The sequence below is a fragment of the Mustelus asterias genome, chromosome 16 (genome assembly GCF_964213995.1).
Source record: "Mustelus asterias chromosome 16, sMusAst1.hap1.1, whole genome shotgun sequence".
Lineage (NCBI taxonomy): Eukaryota > Metazoa > Chordata > Chondrichthyes > Carcharhiniformes > Triakidae > Mustelus > Mustelus asterias.
The window spans coordinates 42727319-42743098 of record NC_135816.1 but is presented as its reverse complement, the minus strand read 5'-3'; the positions used below and the strand labels follow the sequence as shown (position 1 = coordinate 42743098).

Here is a 15780-nt window from a genome sequence, read left to right as displayed (position 1 = left end):
TCCTGTTTGTTCTAAAGTTTAGCTCCATTCCAGCAGGGGGTTTGCTGAGAGTGAGATGGAGAATTGCAGCAAAGAAGTTTGAGAAGAACATCGGTGCGATGAGACGGCCTTGTTTGTCCAAACATGGATTGAGTTGTGGTGGGTCCATTAGTCAGGATCATGGCTTCATGCCATCGTGGAGCAGGAGCATGATGATGAAGACAAACCTGTGGGGGCAGCTGAAATGAAGTAGGACGCCACATGATTCCTCATGATTGACGGTATCAAAGACCTTTGTGAGGTCAAGGGCACGTACAAGGGTTGAAGCTGTTCCCTGCATTTCTCCTGCAGTTGCCTCGTGGTCATGTCCATTGTGTCCCTTAGTGAGGGGAATCTGCATTGCGACTCTGGGAGAAGCTCTTCAGTCACAGAGATGAAGGAAGACTCTGGCAATGACCTTCCCAATGGTTGACAGCAAGGTAATTCCTCTGTGGTTACTGCAGTTGGACTTATCACCATTTTGGAAGATGGTCATGATTACAACGTAATCTCCTGGCCTGTTCTCCTCCTTCCTGATCAAGGGAAATGAGGTAATGTACTTCTCTGCCATGCTTTAGTGCTTTGGTGAGGAATCCATCTGCTCCAGATGTTTTGTTGCTCTTTAGATGTTGAATGGCCTTTTCCACCTTATGCTGGGTTGGAGTTGTGATGAAATGGTGGCGGATAGCATGCTGCATGATGGAGTCAGGGGCAGAGTCTCTGTTAAGGAGATCCTTGAAGTGATCCTTCCAGTGGGCAGAGACCGTCTCTCTATCCTGATAAGCACCTCTTCATTCTTGGTGAAGTGGGTCCTTTGGCCGTGGCAAAAGAAACCTCAAGCGTTATGGTTACCAGCTAAATGCTGGATCTCCTGTGTTTCCTTCACCCACCATCTGTTCTTTAAGTCACGGGTTCTTTGCTGGCCCTCAAGCTTCAGCCATCTGTAGAGCTGTTTTATGTTCACAAATCCAGTTACTTTCAGAGTTCCAGAACAGGAGTTACAGGCACCACAGCCTATAGCAATTCATCTCCAACAGAGGACACTCCTGGGACTAATACATATATATCAGTTGATCAATCTTTCACAGTCCCAAGTTACTTACCAGTTTTCTGGCAGTAAATCACTTCTGTACGCTCTTCAGTTATAAAAGCACTTGGGAGTAGGTTGAGGCAATATAAGCAAGAAGTGCAAAACTCATAAAGAGCGATTGAATAAAACTCAGGAAATCTCATTAAACACTTGCAGCAGATGCATTTAAGAATCAAATCCATGGAAAAATCTATGTGTCTTAATTAAATAAATAGATTTATCATACTGAATCTACCTCCAGCCTGTGATTCATAATTGACAGCTAAACGTCACTGGCTGGGGTCGTGTTTGGAGCTTAGCCCCAATGTCCCGGTACATTCTGCTTAAACTTCCACATCAGGCTAGCAGGACCTGGCAAGAGGATGTGGGCAAAAGGATCAAAAGGATGGGGGAGGGGAGCGATGAGGAGCCCAGGGTTCGGGAACGCTACGGGGACGGGGATGTCATACTGCTGGAAATTGGCTTCCATTGGGGAAAAGGTGCTTGGACAGGATGAGCCCCCAACCCAGCCCAAAATAAGGTCATTAGGATATGCAGGCTGTCATACCCTGCATAGGCATTGGTAAAATACCATCAATGGTGGGTGAGAGGCCCATTAATTGGTCAGTTAAGGCCCTCAATTGACCGAAAGTGGGCAGGCAACTGACACCCCACCTCTCACTCTGCTTCTGGAGGAATGGGCCATAAAATTCCAGCCAATATTCCCATCACAGTTCCATTAAAGTTGTGAGCACTCTGAGAAAATTCCTGGCCATTGTTTTCAAAAGTAGAAAAATATTAATAACAGTCACTCTTAGCCAAACCGAACCAATAAGCAATGAGAAATGTCTTGCATGCCAATATGTCCAAGAGAAACCCAAGTCAACTGTGAATGGATGCAAGGGGTACTTTTCCAATGTTATTTTCGATACAGAACCTCACATATTTTAAACCCGAGATCCCTCTACATCATTTTCTGACAATTATATCAAATGGAAAACTTGAGGGAGAAACAGAGGTCAGAAGATAAAATCTGTTGCTGTTAAAAGGGTAATAGTAGAGTTTTAGGGTGACAAGGATGGCAGCCAGATTGAAGAAATGAGCAGCAAACATCAGGATGTTGAACCTGCAAAACCTCCTAAGGAAGAGATGCTGCAGAATTTTCCAACTACTTTCACTGACGGGACCTTCCAGTCATCCAGTGGTGAACCCACAGCATGGGTTTCCCAGCGGCATGGGATGCATAGAATGGGAAACCCCATTGACAGCGGCAGGATCAGAAGATCCCACACCAACCAATGGCAGCCGCCTCTGTGGAACATGCGGGGGCGGGAGGAGGGGGGGGGTGGCGGCGGGCACAGTAAACTCCTCTCATGGATTTTGAGGGGATGACAATTGGGTGATGGTGACTGGGGTGTTATTTACTCTTCAACCACTGCTATTGAAAAGCATGTTAAATTGTTGACACCAACAGCAATATTTCTAGTTGTTTCACCAACATCTGCAAATGCATTCAACAATGGATAGTACTCATTCCCTTCAACTTAATACCATCTGTTCAAAAAATGGCATTTGGAGATAGAGGTATAGAGGTTTACAGCATGGAAACAGGCCCCTTGGCCTAACTTGTCCATGCCGTCTCTTTTTTTCAAACCACTAAGCTATTCCCAATTGCCCGCGTTTGGCCCATATCCTTCTATAGCCATCTTACCCATGTAACTGTCTAAACGCTATTTAAAAGACAAAATTGTACCTGCCTCTACTACTATCCCTAGCAGCCTGATCCAGACACTCACCACCCTCTGTGTGAAAGAATTACCCCTCTGGACTCTTTTGTATCTCTCCCCTCTCACCTTAAACTCTAGTTTTCTCTAGTTTTAGACTCCCCGACCTTTGGGAAAAGATATTGACTATCTCGCTGATTTATGCCCCTCATTATTCTGTAAGATCACCCCTAAGCCTCCTACACTCCAGAGAAAAAAGTCCCAGTCTATCCAACCTCCCCTTATAACTCAAACCATCAAGTCTCGGTAGCATCCTAGTAAATCTTTTCTGCACGTTTTCTAGTTTAATATCATCCTTTCTATAATAGGGTGACCAGATCTGTACACAGTTTTCCAAGTGTGGCCTTACCAAAGTCTTGTACAACTTCAACAAGACATCCCAACTCCTGTATTCAATGTCCTGACTCATGAAACCAAGCATGCTAAATGCCTTTTTCACCACTCTGTCCACCTGTGACTCCACTTTCAAGGAGCTATGAACCTGTACCCTTAGATCTCTTTGTTCTATAACTCTCCCCAACACCCTACCATTAACTGAGTAAGTTCTGCCCTGGGTCAATCTACCAAAATGCATCACCTTGCATTTATCTAAATTAAACTCCATCTACCATTCGTCAGCCCACTAGCCCAATTGATCAAGATCCTGTTGCAATCCCAGATAACCTTCTACACTGTCCACTATGCAACCAATCTTGGCGTCATCTTCAAACGTACTAACGATGCCTCCTAAATTCTCATCCAAATCACTAATATAAATGACAAATAACAGTGGACCCAACACCAATCCCTGAGGCACACCGCAGGTCACAGGCCTCTACAACCACCCTCTGACTTCTGTCATCAAGCCAATTTTGTATCCATTTGGCTACCTCACCCTGGTTCCTGTGAGATTTAACCTTATGCAACAACCTACCATTCGGTACCTTGTCAAATGCGATACCTTGTCAAACGTACTATGCGGTACCTTGTCAGATCGCAATATAAAAAAGGCACTGACACCATGAATATCTTAAGCATTCCCTTAAACAAGTCATGTAATTAATCCTTATACTGGCCAATCAAACTTTAGAAATAGACACCATAATATTTTTCCCAACTTATAGACTGATGAATTGGAATTACCAACCCATTCTCCCATTACTCCAATCTCAGATTTTAATGTGTATTATTTTTATATGTTTTCATGAGTCTGTCATTGCATTCTGATGTCACTAATGAATCCTATCAATGCTCAGGGTTATTGGGCTGAATTTTAACTTTTGGACTTGCTTGCAGGAGGAGTCCAGCTACGGATCAGGAAAACAAAGGGTCACGTGATGGTTTTGCTGTGAGTCCTTAACTCAGCCAGGGAATTGGCATCACTGGCTTCCAGTTGTCCTTACCAATCAGAGCAGGCATGCATAATCATGACCGGCACCTGACTGTTGAAGCCTTGGTAGTTACCATGACCCATACAAGGAGACAAAGGAACTCCATTCTATAATTGTCAGGAGAGAGACATCAAAGGTCCAACATGGGAAGACAGCCCTTTATTATTCATATCCATCTTACAGTCATCCCACATTCTATCCACTCAACACATTCTATTTCCCACATTTAGAGCTCTCTTTTATCCCTCCTTACAAGAGAATAAAGTGCAGAACACCAAAGAGAGACAGAATGTCCTTCCAGTCAAAATCTAGCTGCGGGAGGAATGATGCAGTGAGATAAGCAGAGTGTCATATTTCAAGGCCATTGGAAATAGATGAGGGTTTCCCAGATACAGAATTAAGAATCAACAACCACATAGTATATAAAACACTCATTCATATTGTCAGCAGTTGCTGAAATATAATGATCTGCAGAATGTTAACTTCAAATCCATTCACCTTGTCAGTTCTCATTCATGTCTTTCGTCTCCTACAGGGTCTTCAAACATCATGCAGGAACTGGTTCAGGAGGATGATGAATACTCCTCAGTGGAGGTTGTGCACTCGGAGGAAGCACCATCACATGGCTAATGCATAACCTTCACAGCTCAAATACGTGCACCTTGGTGGGGCCTCCAAGACATACACGAGTTATCACATGGTGAGTCACACATCACAAGTGATCAGGAGCTGTTATTGCAAAGAGGGACAGCAATGGGGAATCCTCATTCATGACTGCAGCATACGCCAAGCTCTGCTCTACTGGACACCAATGTTAAGCCTCAAGCTTCATTGGCAAAAAGGACTACCGATGAGCAGCTGTTGAAAATGTGTGCGGTTTCATCACCTTTCCCGGGCAGCACTGCTGCCTCAAAGCATCAGCGACTCAGGTTCAATTCCAGCCTCAGGTGACTGTGGAGTTTGCACGTTCTCCCCATGTCTGCGTGGGTTTCCTTCAGGTGCTCCGGTTTCCTCCCACAGTCCTAAAATGTGTAGGTTAGGTGGATTGGCCATGCTAAATTGCCTCTTAGTGTCCAAAGATGCACAGGTTAGGGGGATGAGTGGGATAAATGTATGTGGTGATGGGGAGAAGGTAGGAGATGAGCCTGAGTAAGAGGTTCTGTTGGAAATTCAGTGCAGACTTGATGGGCTGAATGGCCTCCTTCTACACTGTAGGGATTTTATGACTGGACTGGAGAGAAATTGAAGGAGTCTGGCTCCACCATGGGTGCCATGATATTTCAGGACTGGCACCTGAGGCTGATGACCATTTCTGTGGCATGAGCTGGCACCTGCATGAAATATCAACCGCATCAGGCAACTGAGTGCACGTTGGACCTCATCAATGGCCTGAACACTCAGTCTACCAGCTTAAAAAGGAGGGAGGAAAGCCTCACCCTGGCTGCTCAACACCTCACTGGAGTACTGCAAAGCACTTAGTCAGCAAGGAAGTTCCAGTGGGCCATGGAAGGGAAGATAGGTAAAAGGAAAATGGAAGTGGAGACTGTGCTCATGGCAATCCAATTCCTCCCTGCTTGTTCCCTCCACCCTCTGTCAGAGCCCCACATGCTGACTCTTGTCCAGATGGCTGAAGCTGTCCCTGCACAGGCACAGGTAGGGTAGACTTTCGTGGAGCTCTTTTAAGCCCCAAATTCCAGAGAATGTCAGCCTCACACATCTAAGCAGTCAAAGTAGGGGAACGAGCAACCTGCCTCCAGTTCTGCTCACGCCACAGATATAGCTGCACATAGAAGTAATACGAAAAGTATAGAAAGGCTTTGTAAAATCACAAGGAAAATCTTTTGGGTGTTTGAAGTTGTGTTTGATGATCATTTTTATTGTCAATGTGTATGCACTGTAATTCTTTTTCAAATGTATTATTTTATGGGATATGGGTGTCACTGACAAGGTCAGCATTTGTTGCCCATCCCGAATTGCCCTTGAACTGAGTGGCTTGCTAGGCCTTTTCAGGGGGCATGTAAGATTCATCCACATGTTGCTGTGTGTTTGGAATCACATGCACGCCGGGCAAAATTAGGATGGCAGCTTTTCTGCCCTAAAAGGAGATTAGTGAACGAGACGAGTTTTTATAACAATCGACTATGATGTCATTGTCACCTGTTTAAGATTTTGAGGCAAGTTTGTGTCCTATGTTCTGCAGAATACCATCACTCTGGAGTCTATTATTGATCCATAATGAAGGCTGTTCCAGATCTGTCCAAGCATCTGAATTGCATCTTCAAGTACCCAAAGGCTTGCTCGATGATCACTCGTGCTCAAATGGGTCCAGTTATACGTTTTCTGTGCAACAGTAGTTGGGCTTCTCACAGGTGTCATCATTCATGTCCTCAGAGAGTAACTTTTGCTTCCAAGGAGCCAACCCTAACTCTGCTCAAAAGTGTGAAGATCTGTGGTAGACTTGAGTAATGCAGAATGAAGGGAGCTTCCTCGTTATTTTTCCACAGATATGTACGAATATCTTCCAGTGACTACATAACATTATTGATGAATATTCCTGAATAATCTGAGGGGATTTAGATTGCTAGGTGGGTGCAATCCATGACTGCCTGTACCTGTGGGAATCTATCCAGAGCAGCAGATCTCTCATTCTGACTGACCTCATCAGTAGCAAAATGGACGTTTTTGACAACTCTGACAAGCATGGCATCTGGCTATCTGGTAGACGTACTTGTGTGCATTGGATTGTGGAACCCTACAGATGTCGCCAGCAGGTCCATGGAATGAGCCAGAGGTGAGGAACTGCAAGATTGTGATGATCTGGAAAGCCACCAGCAATCCATGCCCATCTGACTGTCTTAGAATCATAGAATCACAGAATCCCTACAGTGCAGGAGGAGGCCATTCAGCCCATCATGCCTGCACCGACAACAATTCCACCCATGCCCTATCCCTGTAATCCCACATATTTATATTGCTAATTCCCCTGACACTGAGGGGCAATTTAGCATGGCCAAACAACCTAACCCACACATCTTTGGAGGAAAGCGGAGCACCCGGAGGAAACCCACGCAGGGAGAATGTGCAAACTCCACACAGACATTCACCTAAAGCAAGAATCGAACCCGGGTCCCTGGCGTTGGGAGGCAGCAGTGCTAACCACTGTGCTGCCAAAGGAGTTCTTATTCCAGAAGACTGCAGATGTCGTCAAGACCTGACATAAATGTCTGAACCTCGAGGTATTGGTGCTCAGCTATGTTCTGAAAGCTGATCCTCTCTGCCTGTATATCTCTGATGGGCGTGTTGTCTGCTGTGAGCTGGAGCTCTGGGTTCATTACCTTTATCCTGTAAAGCTGAAGTGAAGGTGACTGCTGCACCCACTAGTCCTTCAGCTTGCAATGTTGCTGGAGGCTGATCCCAAACTTCTGAGAATGCTGAACAGCTGAGAAGTGCTGATCAAAGACAGAAAATGCCCAAAGTAGCAGAAACAAACTCCAAAGTGTTGGAAATCACAACTAAAGCATTGAAAGGAAAGGCCTGTGAACAAAAGCCTTTCATTTAAGAAAATAAATGGCTGATATAGCTCTGCATTTAAAAGCTTTCTGCCTTGTCAATTACTTTGTCTTATTAATTACTGCTGTACTTGCACTTTGTTGAACTTGGGGAGTTTCAGATAATCCTTATGCTGGCAGTTAAAGCAGGGGTAAAACTGCAGCCAATTTGCTAATGGAATGTTTAAATCTCAGACTGGCTACTTCGACAGTTTTTCGGATAGTTTGAAAAATGCACCAGTTAAACGCAGAAGTCCTCAGGTCTCTGCTTGGTTCTCAGTTCTATTCGCGTGCACCCCCGCTCTAAGCACCAACCAGCATCCGCCACTGCATCCTCCACACCCACCCACCCACCTCACCTGCAGGTTAAAACTGCCCCTTCCTCTTGGCTTGAGGAAGATTTGGCTGATCACCTCATTACAAGGTTTATTTGAGATTTTAACACCCCAGCCAGGATATTCTAACCTTGTCTGGTGATTTCTGTCATTTGAATAAGGTGTTAAAAACCAAGACTCTCTCTGCCTTTTTAGGTGAATGTAAAAAAAATCATGGCACATTTGAAGAACAGCAAAGGAATTTTTCTCTGTCTTTTGTCTAAGAGTTATCCGTAAATCAGCATCACTAAAATAAATAGATTTACTAGTGATTATTTCATTGCTGAAATCCTTCTGGATGAGCATACTTTTCTCGCTGGGCGCAATACGTGGTTTACATTTTTATGAATCAGGTAACTTAAATTGTTCTCAGAAATAAGTATAAAAATCAGATTTGAAAATGATATCCAAGTTATAAAGTTGATACTTAAATTGCTAGACATTTGCTAGTATTCAAGATCCGATACAAAATTAACTTATGATCAGACACAATATGAACAAATAGAATCATTAGCCCCATCATTAGACCAACAGTTTCATCTCACATCACATTTCATTATTCATCCACATTTTTTTGATGTTTTCCTTGTAGTGATTGCAATTTTCTTGTAAACTCCTGCATTGAAATAGCTGCATATCACTTGAAAGCACTTTGCAGTGATATTACTCATGACCCCTCTCCTTGAACAAGGTTTGGGTTCAACTCTTCTGAGGTTAATCTTTTTTCTTGAAAACATTTTGAGAACAGAATGTATCTCACAGTATGAATTTCAAATGTCAGGAATTTCCTCCTGCTGCTTCTGCACCACTGTCAGAATATTGCCAGATGTACATTGGAAACCCCATTTACACTGGTAATTGGAGTTTCTCTTGCATTTTCAGTAAAGATCCAATGTTGCAGCAGCCCTGAGAAAACTTTCAAACGTCTTCTGTTAATTTCTAAAATGGATTGTATTGTATATTTGGCAATGTGTAGTCACAGTTCCTTGCTTGACTTAATATATTCATAACTAAAATCTGCATTTTTACTTGGCAGTAAAGCTGTTTCATGACTCAAAATATTTATGAATCTATGCAATTCTACCTGTCACAGGAGCTTCTATATCCAACATTGTTTTCTCTTGGCGAAGAATTGATGCTCCTTCATTAACAATTCGAAGTGCTACGATTTCCTCTACCCGTCCCTCCTTGGTGAGATGAGCCTTCAAAAGATCGACCCGTGGCTTGCCATCGCAATCAAACACTTCCTTCATGGTCAGTCGATGGCTTAGTGGAAAAGGAACAGCTGTAACAGAGAAAGAGAAGAAAAATGGCAAAAGACTTCAGTTACTGCTGAGCAAGCACTACGCAAGTACTTATTATACATCAACAGTTCTCAAACTATGGATCGCGGCCCCAAATGGGGCTGCAGAACAACAGATGGGGTTGCGAGCTCCCGTCTTTTGAGACTGCACCCTACACCGAGGCCGCAGCAGTGTCTTGGTCTTGCCCTGCTTATTTCTCAGTTTCTCTGAATCAATAAGGATAGTTCCGCCTGGGGCCAACGGTATGAACAACAAGCTTGATGCGTGAGTCATTGATATTTTTCTCCCCACTTCATCCTTCCTCCCATTAAATCTTTCTATTAGATCCTATCTCGGCACTGACAGCATAGTCCCTTGAATTTTTTTTTTCTTCTTCGCATGACCATTTTGAAATATCATATGCAGGGGATTCATTAACTCAACAGATCCATAGCTCTTATTAGAACCTGCTGTACATTGAGCAGTAAGAAGATGAATGAACAAATGGATGATGTAAAAAAAATAACTGGAGTCTGAGGAGATGTCAGTTCTTAAATTAATGACTATGTGGGTGGTGAGGGAAGGTGCTAGGGAAGGGAGGGGGAGTTGGTAGGGGCGTAACCTTCCTAATTATTACATGATCCAGTCTGAAAGAGAGCCGCATTCATTACACAGTGATCCTCCCAGCATTGCTTCACTCCCCCGTACTCCACTAGAGTAAAATTTATAAGAGCAGTATGTATGAATTACAAATATGTTAGGAAAACATGAAATTGTTAACAGGCAATAGCTGGTAGACAGAACAGAGGCGTGGAGTTGAAGAATCAAATGCACACAGGCATGGACTGGGGCTTGTGCTTTCAGAGCTGCTTAATGTCCTCACTGTTTGCCACTGGCTGGCTAACCTGTGTGCTGTGTGGGGGAAGAGCAGCTTATTATAGTGTATGGTGTATGTGTTTCTGTGGGTGGGCGGGGATGGGGGCCAACTTGATGTGTGCGCGTGCGTACATGCATGTGCGCAACTTATCACAGAATCACCACAGTACAGGAGGCGGCCATTCTGCCCATCCGGCCTGCACCAACAATAATCCCACCCTTAACCCCACTTATTCACTAAGAGGCAATTTACCATGGCCAATCAACCTAACCCGCACATCTTTGGACTGTGGGAGGAAACCGGAGCACCCGGAGGAACCCCACGCAGACACAAGGAGAATGTGCAAACTCCGCATAGACAGTGACCCGAGGCCAGAATTGAACCCTGGTCCCAGGCAGTGTGAGGCAGCAGTGGTAACCACTGTGCCGCCAACGTATCTGTATGTTAGGAAGAGAATATAGAGGGGATTCACTGAGTCTTCTGTCCAAGGAATATGAAGGACTTGGCTGAAATATACATGAGTACATAAAAAATAACAATTTTACAAAGTACTTAGAAAATGTATATTTTCAACTAATGTGATGTATTACATATCAATCTCTCATATGCAAACTTTAATAATTATATAGCGAATGCTGCTTTATTTGCTGTTTTTGTTGTCATCTGAGGTCAGATTAATTTTCAAGTGTTAACATGGTCTGTCATATTGGAAAATAGCTTGGGGAAGCACTGCTACACATCGTCATATAGATCACTAAATTGACAAATTTAATATTCTTGTACAATAAAGTTATATATAATTTACTGATGCTATGAAGAGCCAATAACTTAGAATAAGTAAGATTTGGATTCGGTATCTGCGCAGTAGCCAATATGAAAACTAATTTAAATGAAAATCATAAGTAACATGTTGCACTGTTGCTTTAAGTTCTAAAACAAACAATATAGTGTGCTCTGTATTCTAAATATGCATATATTTTAAATGGTAAGTATGTGTTTTTTTTTCCATAAATGAAATCAGTCAACCATAGTATTACTTAAAATGAACAGCACGGCAATGGGCCATTCAGCCCAACTGGTCCTCGCAGGCATTTGTGCTCCACACAAGCTTCCTCCCAACCCTCTTCAACTAACCATATTAAGACAATCTTCTATTCCTTTCTGTCTCTTGCGTTGATACAACATCCATTTAATTCCACCAATGCCACTCACCTCAAATATTCCTTGGGTATCAAGTTCTACATTCTAACTGCACGCTGGGTAAAGAAATTTCTCCTGAGTTCCCTATTGTTTTTACTCTCTTATATTTGTTTTTCTCCCAACAGGTGGCAATATCTTGTATACTGAGGTGTATTTATCATCGAATTAATTTTAATAAAACAAGTATAAAATACCCTATGATTTTAACAATGTGTGGAATACAAAATACAATGAAAAATCCCCAAATTATTTTTCATGACAACATTTCAGTACTTCAGGGTTGGTTTTTGGCTTTATTTGAATATATGGACGTGTTAGAATTCTGAAAGCGGTAGCTGGACTGAAGTAAAATATCACTTCAGATTCTGCAAAATGTGTTTGTCATGGAATCGTTTAATTATTTAGCATGTAACGAATGTAATATTCAGGTACAACAAAATATAAGGAACAGGCCACTGGAATCTTTTGCACCTAATGTAATATTCAGGTTTAATGAAATATAAGGATCCGGCCACTGGAATCCTTTGCACCTAAATCTGAACTGGAAAATCAGTGTCTTTTACAAAATGTATAGAAATGTAAACCATGCATTGTGTCCCTGCAAATGGAGTATGTAAACTGTTTGCAGGTCTCTATTAATGCTGTCATACAACCAACTACCAGTTGTTCTGAAGGCCACTAATGTTGACTCACCTGCCAGCTTTCTGTCTCCATTAACTGGGAAGGTATGGTGTTATTCCTGAGCAGCTTTATCTGATTATACAACTAGGATTTATTATGTCAAAGAAATTGCAGCCGAATATCTGTCATACCACAGTGCAGCACATCTATACACATGACTCAAATGCATTTTCCAATTTAAAATATTCCACGAGTAAACAAGGTAGATTCCAATTTTGTCACTTTTTTGCTGTTTGTGAAAAACGCTTCTCAAAGGCTTGAACTTGAATTCACCGCCTCACTCAGTAAAATATTAACATCAAACAAAATAAACTCCAGCTGCTTATCCATGATTACATTGTTCAGCTAATGCACATGAATTGGCTATTTTCAGAAGAGAGCTTGGAAGACGAAAGTAATCCACCTGTCGGACTAGCCCTCCTTGCTTCCCAGTCACCACCCCCTCCTCCCACTACCCCGACACACACATTCTTTCTCTCTCTAATGTGGTATTGACCTTGCCTTTTTACGAATTCATATGATCAGATAGGTATGATCACCATAACTCCAAAAACTCATTTTCTACCTGACTGCTAAATTATTTTTATGTTCTATGCTTTTTTTTCTGTACCGAAATGCATACATTTAACATAATCAACGCAGTCCAAGTATGAAATTGACTTTCAAGATAACCAGCAGTAGCTGGTTGTTTCAGCAAATTCAAGTGTCTGGTGAAAAAAATGGACAAAGAGGAACATGGATATGTTGGCACATGGGGCTCGACTTTGGAAACAAGCTGCAGCGCGGAATGGAGATGGTGGGCTTGAAATTTCCCGACATCGATAGCACATTTGTATTTTCCCACCTCCAGGCCATTTTTATCGAGGCAGGTGAGGTGGCGTGATTGCTGTTATGTTCTTCCATGCATTGTAATTGTACCCATACAACAATGATGGGAAAACAATAATGTGGGTTCTTTATTTGAAGATGAGGCCATGGAAGGAATTTTCCATTTTGGAGACTAAGTGCAGTGGTGGGCGGGCAAGGAAGCGTGATTCCTGCTGTGTATCAGAACGGATTTACCTACCTGCCCGATTTTCCACTTTTCATCTTATTAATTATGCATCAACGAGGAACTCGTCAAATCTCATGATGGGGCGGGCAAGGAATTGTCTGTCCCCCCATTACTACATAGGATTTAAGATCCTGGCGCCATATTTAAACAGCACCTGCACAGGCACTGACTCACTGCAGGTCAGTTGAGTTGTAAACTTCTGCATCACGATGGCACCCGAATGTACCAAACCCTCGGTTCTATGGTTCAGTGAGGTCTCCCTGGGGATTCTTCTCCAGTTCATCCAGGAAAGATGGGAGGTCCTCTTTTCAAGGGCTGGGTGCAGAGGTTCCTCCCACCCAACCGCGCCAGCCCAGGAGGACGTCACCAAGGAGGTCAGTGTCCATGGGCAGTACAATGGAACCACCCTGCAATGCAGGAAATGAATGAATAAAATTGTACTCATTCCAAACACACACCCTCACAAGGGTATCAGATATTCTAAGGGTTTGAGTCTAAAGGGATATCACACACAACCAGCTGGGACACCAGCACTCTATGCCTGCCAGCCACTTTGGTGTCTTGATCGCTCACTGGGGAGGGCTCAACACACACAACAGGCATGCACGCTTCTCATAGAATAGAATCCCTACAGTACAAGAGGAGGCCATTCGGCCCATCGAGCCTGCACCGACGGCAATCCCACCCAGGCCCTATCTCTGTTACCACACATATTTAACCTTCTAATCCCCTTGATACTAAGGATCAACTTAGCATGGTCAATCCACCTAACCCGCACAGCTTTGGATTGTGGGAGGGAACTGGAACACCTAGGGGAAACCCACACAATCATGAGGAGAATGTGTAAACTCCACAGGGACCTGAGGCCGGAATTGAACCTAGGTCCCAGGCGCTGTGAGGCCTGACTGATAACCACTGTGCCATGGTGCCACTGAAATGCTCTTTCATCCATAGTGGTAACAGTCAATCCATCTGTCTTTGTTCAGGTCAAGATATCCCACAGTTGATGGGACAGTGTGGAGTGGGGACCCCTGAGTTCAGGCCATTCTCCTTCCCGGAGGTGCAAGCAACATAACTCATTAGTGAGGATAGAGAACCCTCCTGCACAGAAGGCGAGATCAGCCTGCTCCCAATAAGCCAGTGAGGGTCCATCCAGTATACATCCTCAACATGGGGGGCAATGACTATGAGTGACCTATTATGTAGGGCCTACCTAATCAATCACTAATTATATCTTTTCTCTATTCCAGCCACCAGCAAGAAAATGTAGAGAAAGACATCAAGCAAGCACCTTAGTCCCAGCCCCAAGAGCACCTCAGGTGAAGAGGCAGAGGAAGCATCCAAGGAAGACCCATCATTGCATTGCACTGTCCATCAGTGCAGTTCCATGCACCTTGCTGGGTCCTAGTTCTAGTGTAGGCTTGGGGTCATAACCTGGTGATCACCTCACTGACACATGTCCACAGGAGGCAGAGGCAGTGACAGTCAAGGTCTCTGACACTCAAGAGGACTGCTGGAGACCAGGCCCCTGCTGATTCCGAGTCCGATGACGAACCTCTAGAATCGACACTAAGAGAAATGTGGGAGATGCAAAGATGGGCAGTGGAATATCAGGCAGAGATTTCAGAGGCAATCACCAGACTGGAACGAAGAATGGAGGAGTCTGTCTACATACTGTCCTTTTAAAAATTCTTTCACTGGATGTGGGTGTCATTGGCAAGGGCAGCATTTGTTGCTTATCCCTAATTGCCACTGAACTGAAAGGCTTACTAGGCCATTTCAGAATGCAATTAAGCGTCAACCACATTGCTATGGGTCTGGAGTCACATGTAGACCAGACCAGGTAAGATTTCCTTCCCTTAAGGACATTGGGATTTTACACCAATCAATGATGGTTTCATGGTTACATTACTAAGATTAGTTTTATATCCAGATCTATGAACTGAATTTAAATTCCACTCGCTGCCATGGTGGAATTTGAACCCATGTTCCCAGAACATTAGGCTGGGTATCTGAACATTATCACTATGCCACTCTGTTCTGTCTGATGTTAAGCTTCTAGCATGAAAGTTCATCAAAGTCTCCTCAGGAAGGATGGCATCCGTTTTGGAGTTTCTCCTGGATTTGGGCTAGGACCATCAATCTAGCCATGGGTGCAGGTGAAGGCGGAGCATCTCTATCTCTCTCCAAGTGTTCCTTCTCAAGATCTCAGGGACCCAAAAGGAACCATGCTGGGCACTCCAAAACCCCCCTGTCTGTGACCCAAACAACTCCAACATGTCAGGCCACAGAGGGTGCACCAGCCCAAGAGCAGGAGATCTGGAACTGGAGACTAAGCCAGAGCCCTTCGGGCCTCAGGCCTCCAGAGAACGCATGCCATAGCCATCACGGACAACAGGACATGACAGTCAGCAGGCTGTCTCCATCTCTGCTGTGGAAATCGAGGCTGCACTTTGACCTAACGGTAGAGTTAGGAAAATTAAAAAGTTTTGAATACACAGAAATTCATTCACTGTATATAA

At 43.7% G+C, this 15780-nt stretch overlaps 1 protein-coding gene across 5 annotated transcripts in view; it reads right to left on the bottom strand.

Moving 5' to 3' along the window:
- Positions 1-15780, bottom strand: part of LOC144505132 (protein phosphatase 3 catalytic subunit alpha-like) — a 342133-nt gene that overhangs the window by 174547 nt on the left and 151806 nt on the right. For all 5 annotated transcript variants that reach the window (XM_078231023.1, XM_078231025.1, XM_078231022.1 and 2 more), the window contains one exon: positions 9248-9448. In XM_078231023.1, coding sequence (XP_078087149.1) covers positions 9248-9448 — 201 coding nt within the window. The remainder of the gene's footprint in view (positions 1-9247; positions 9449-15780) is intronic.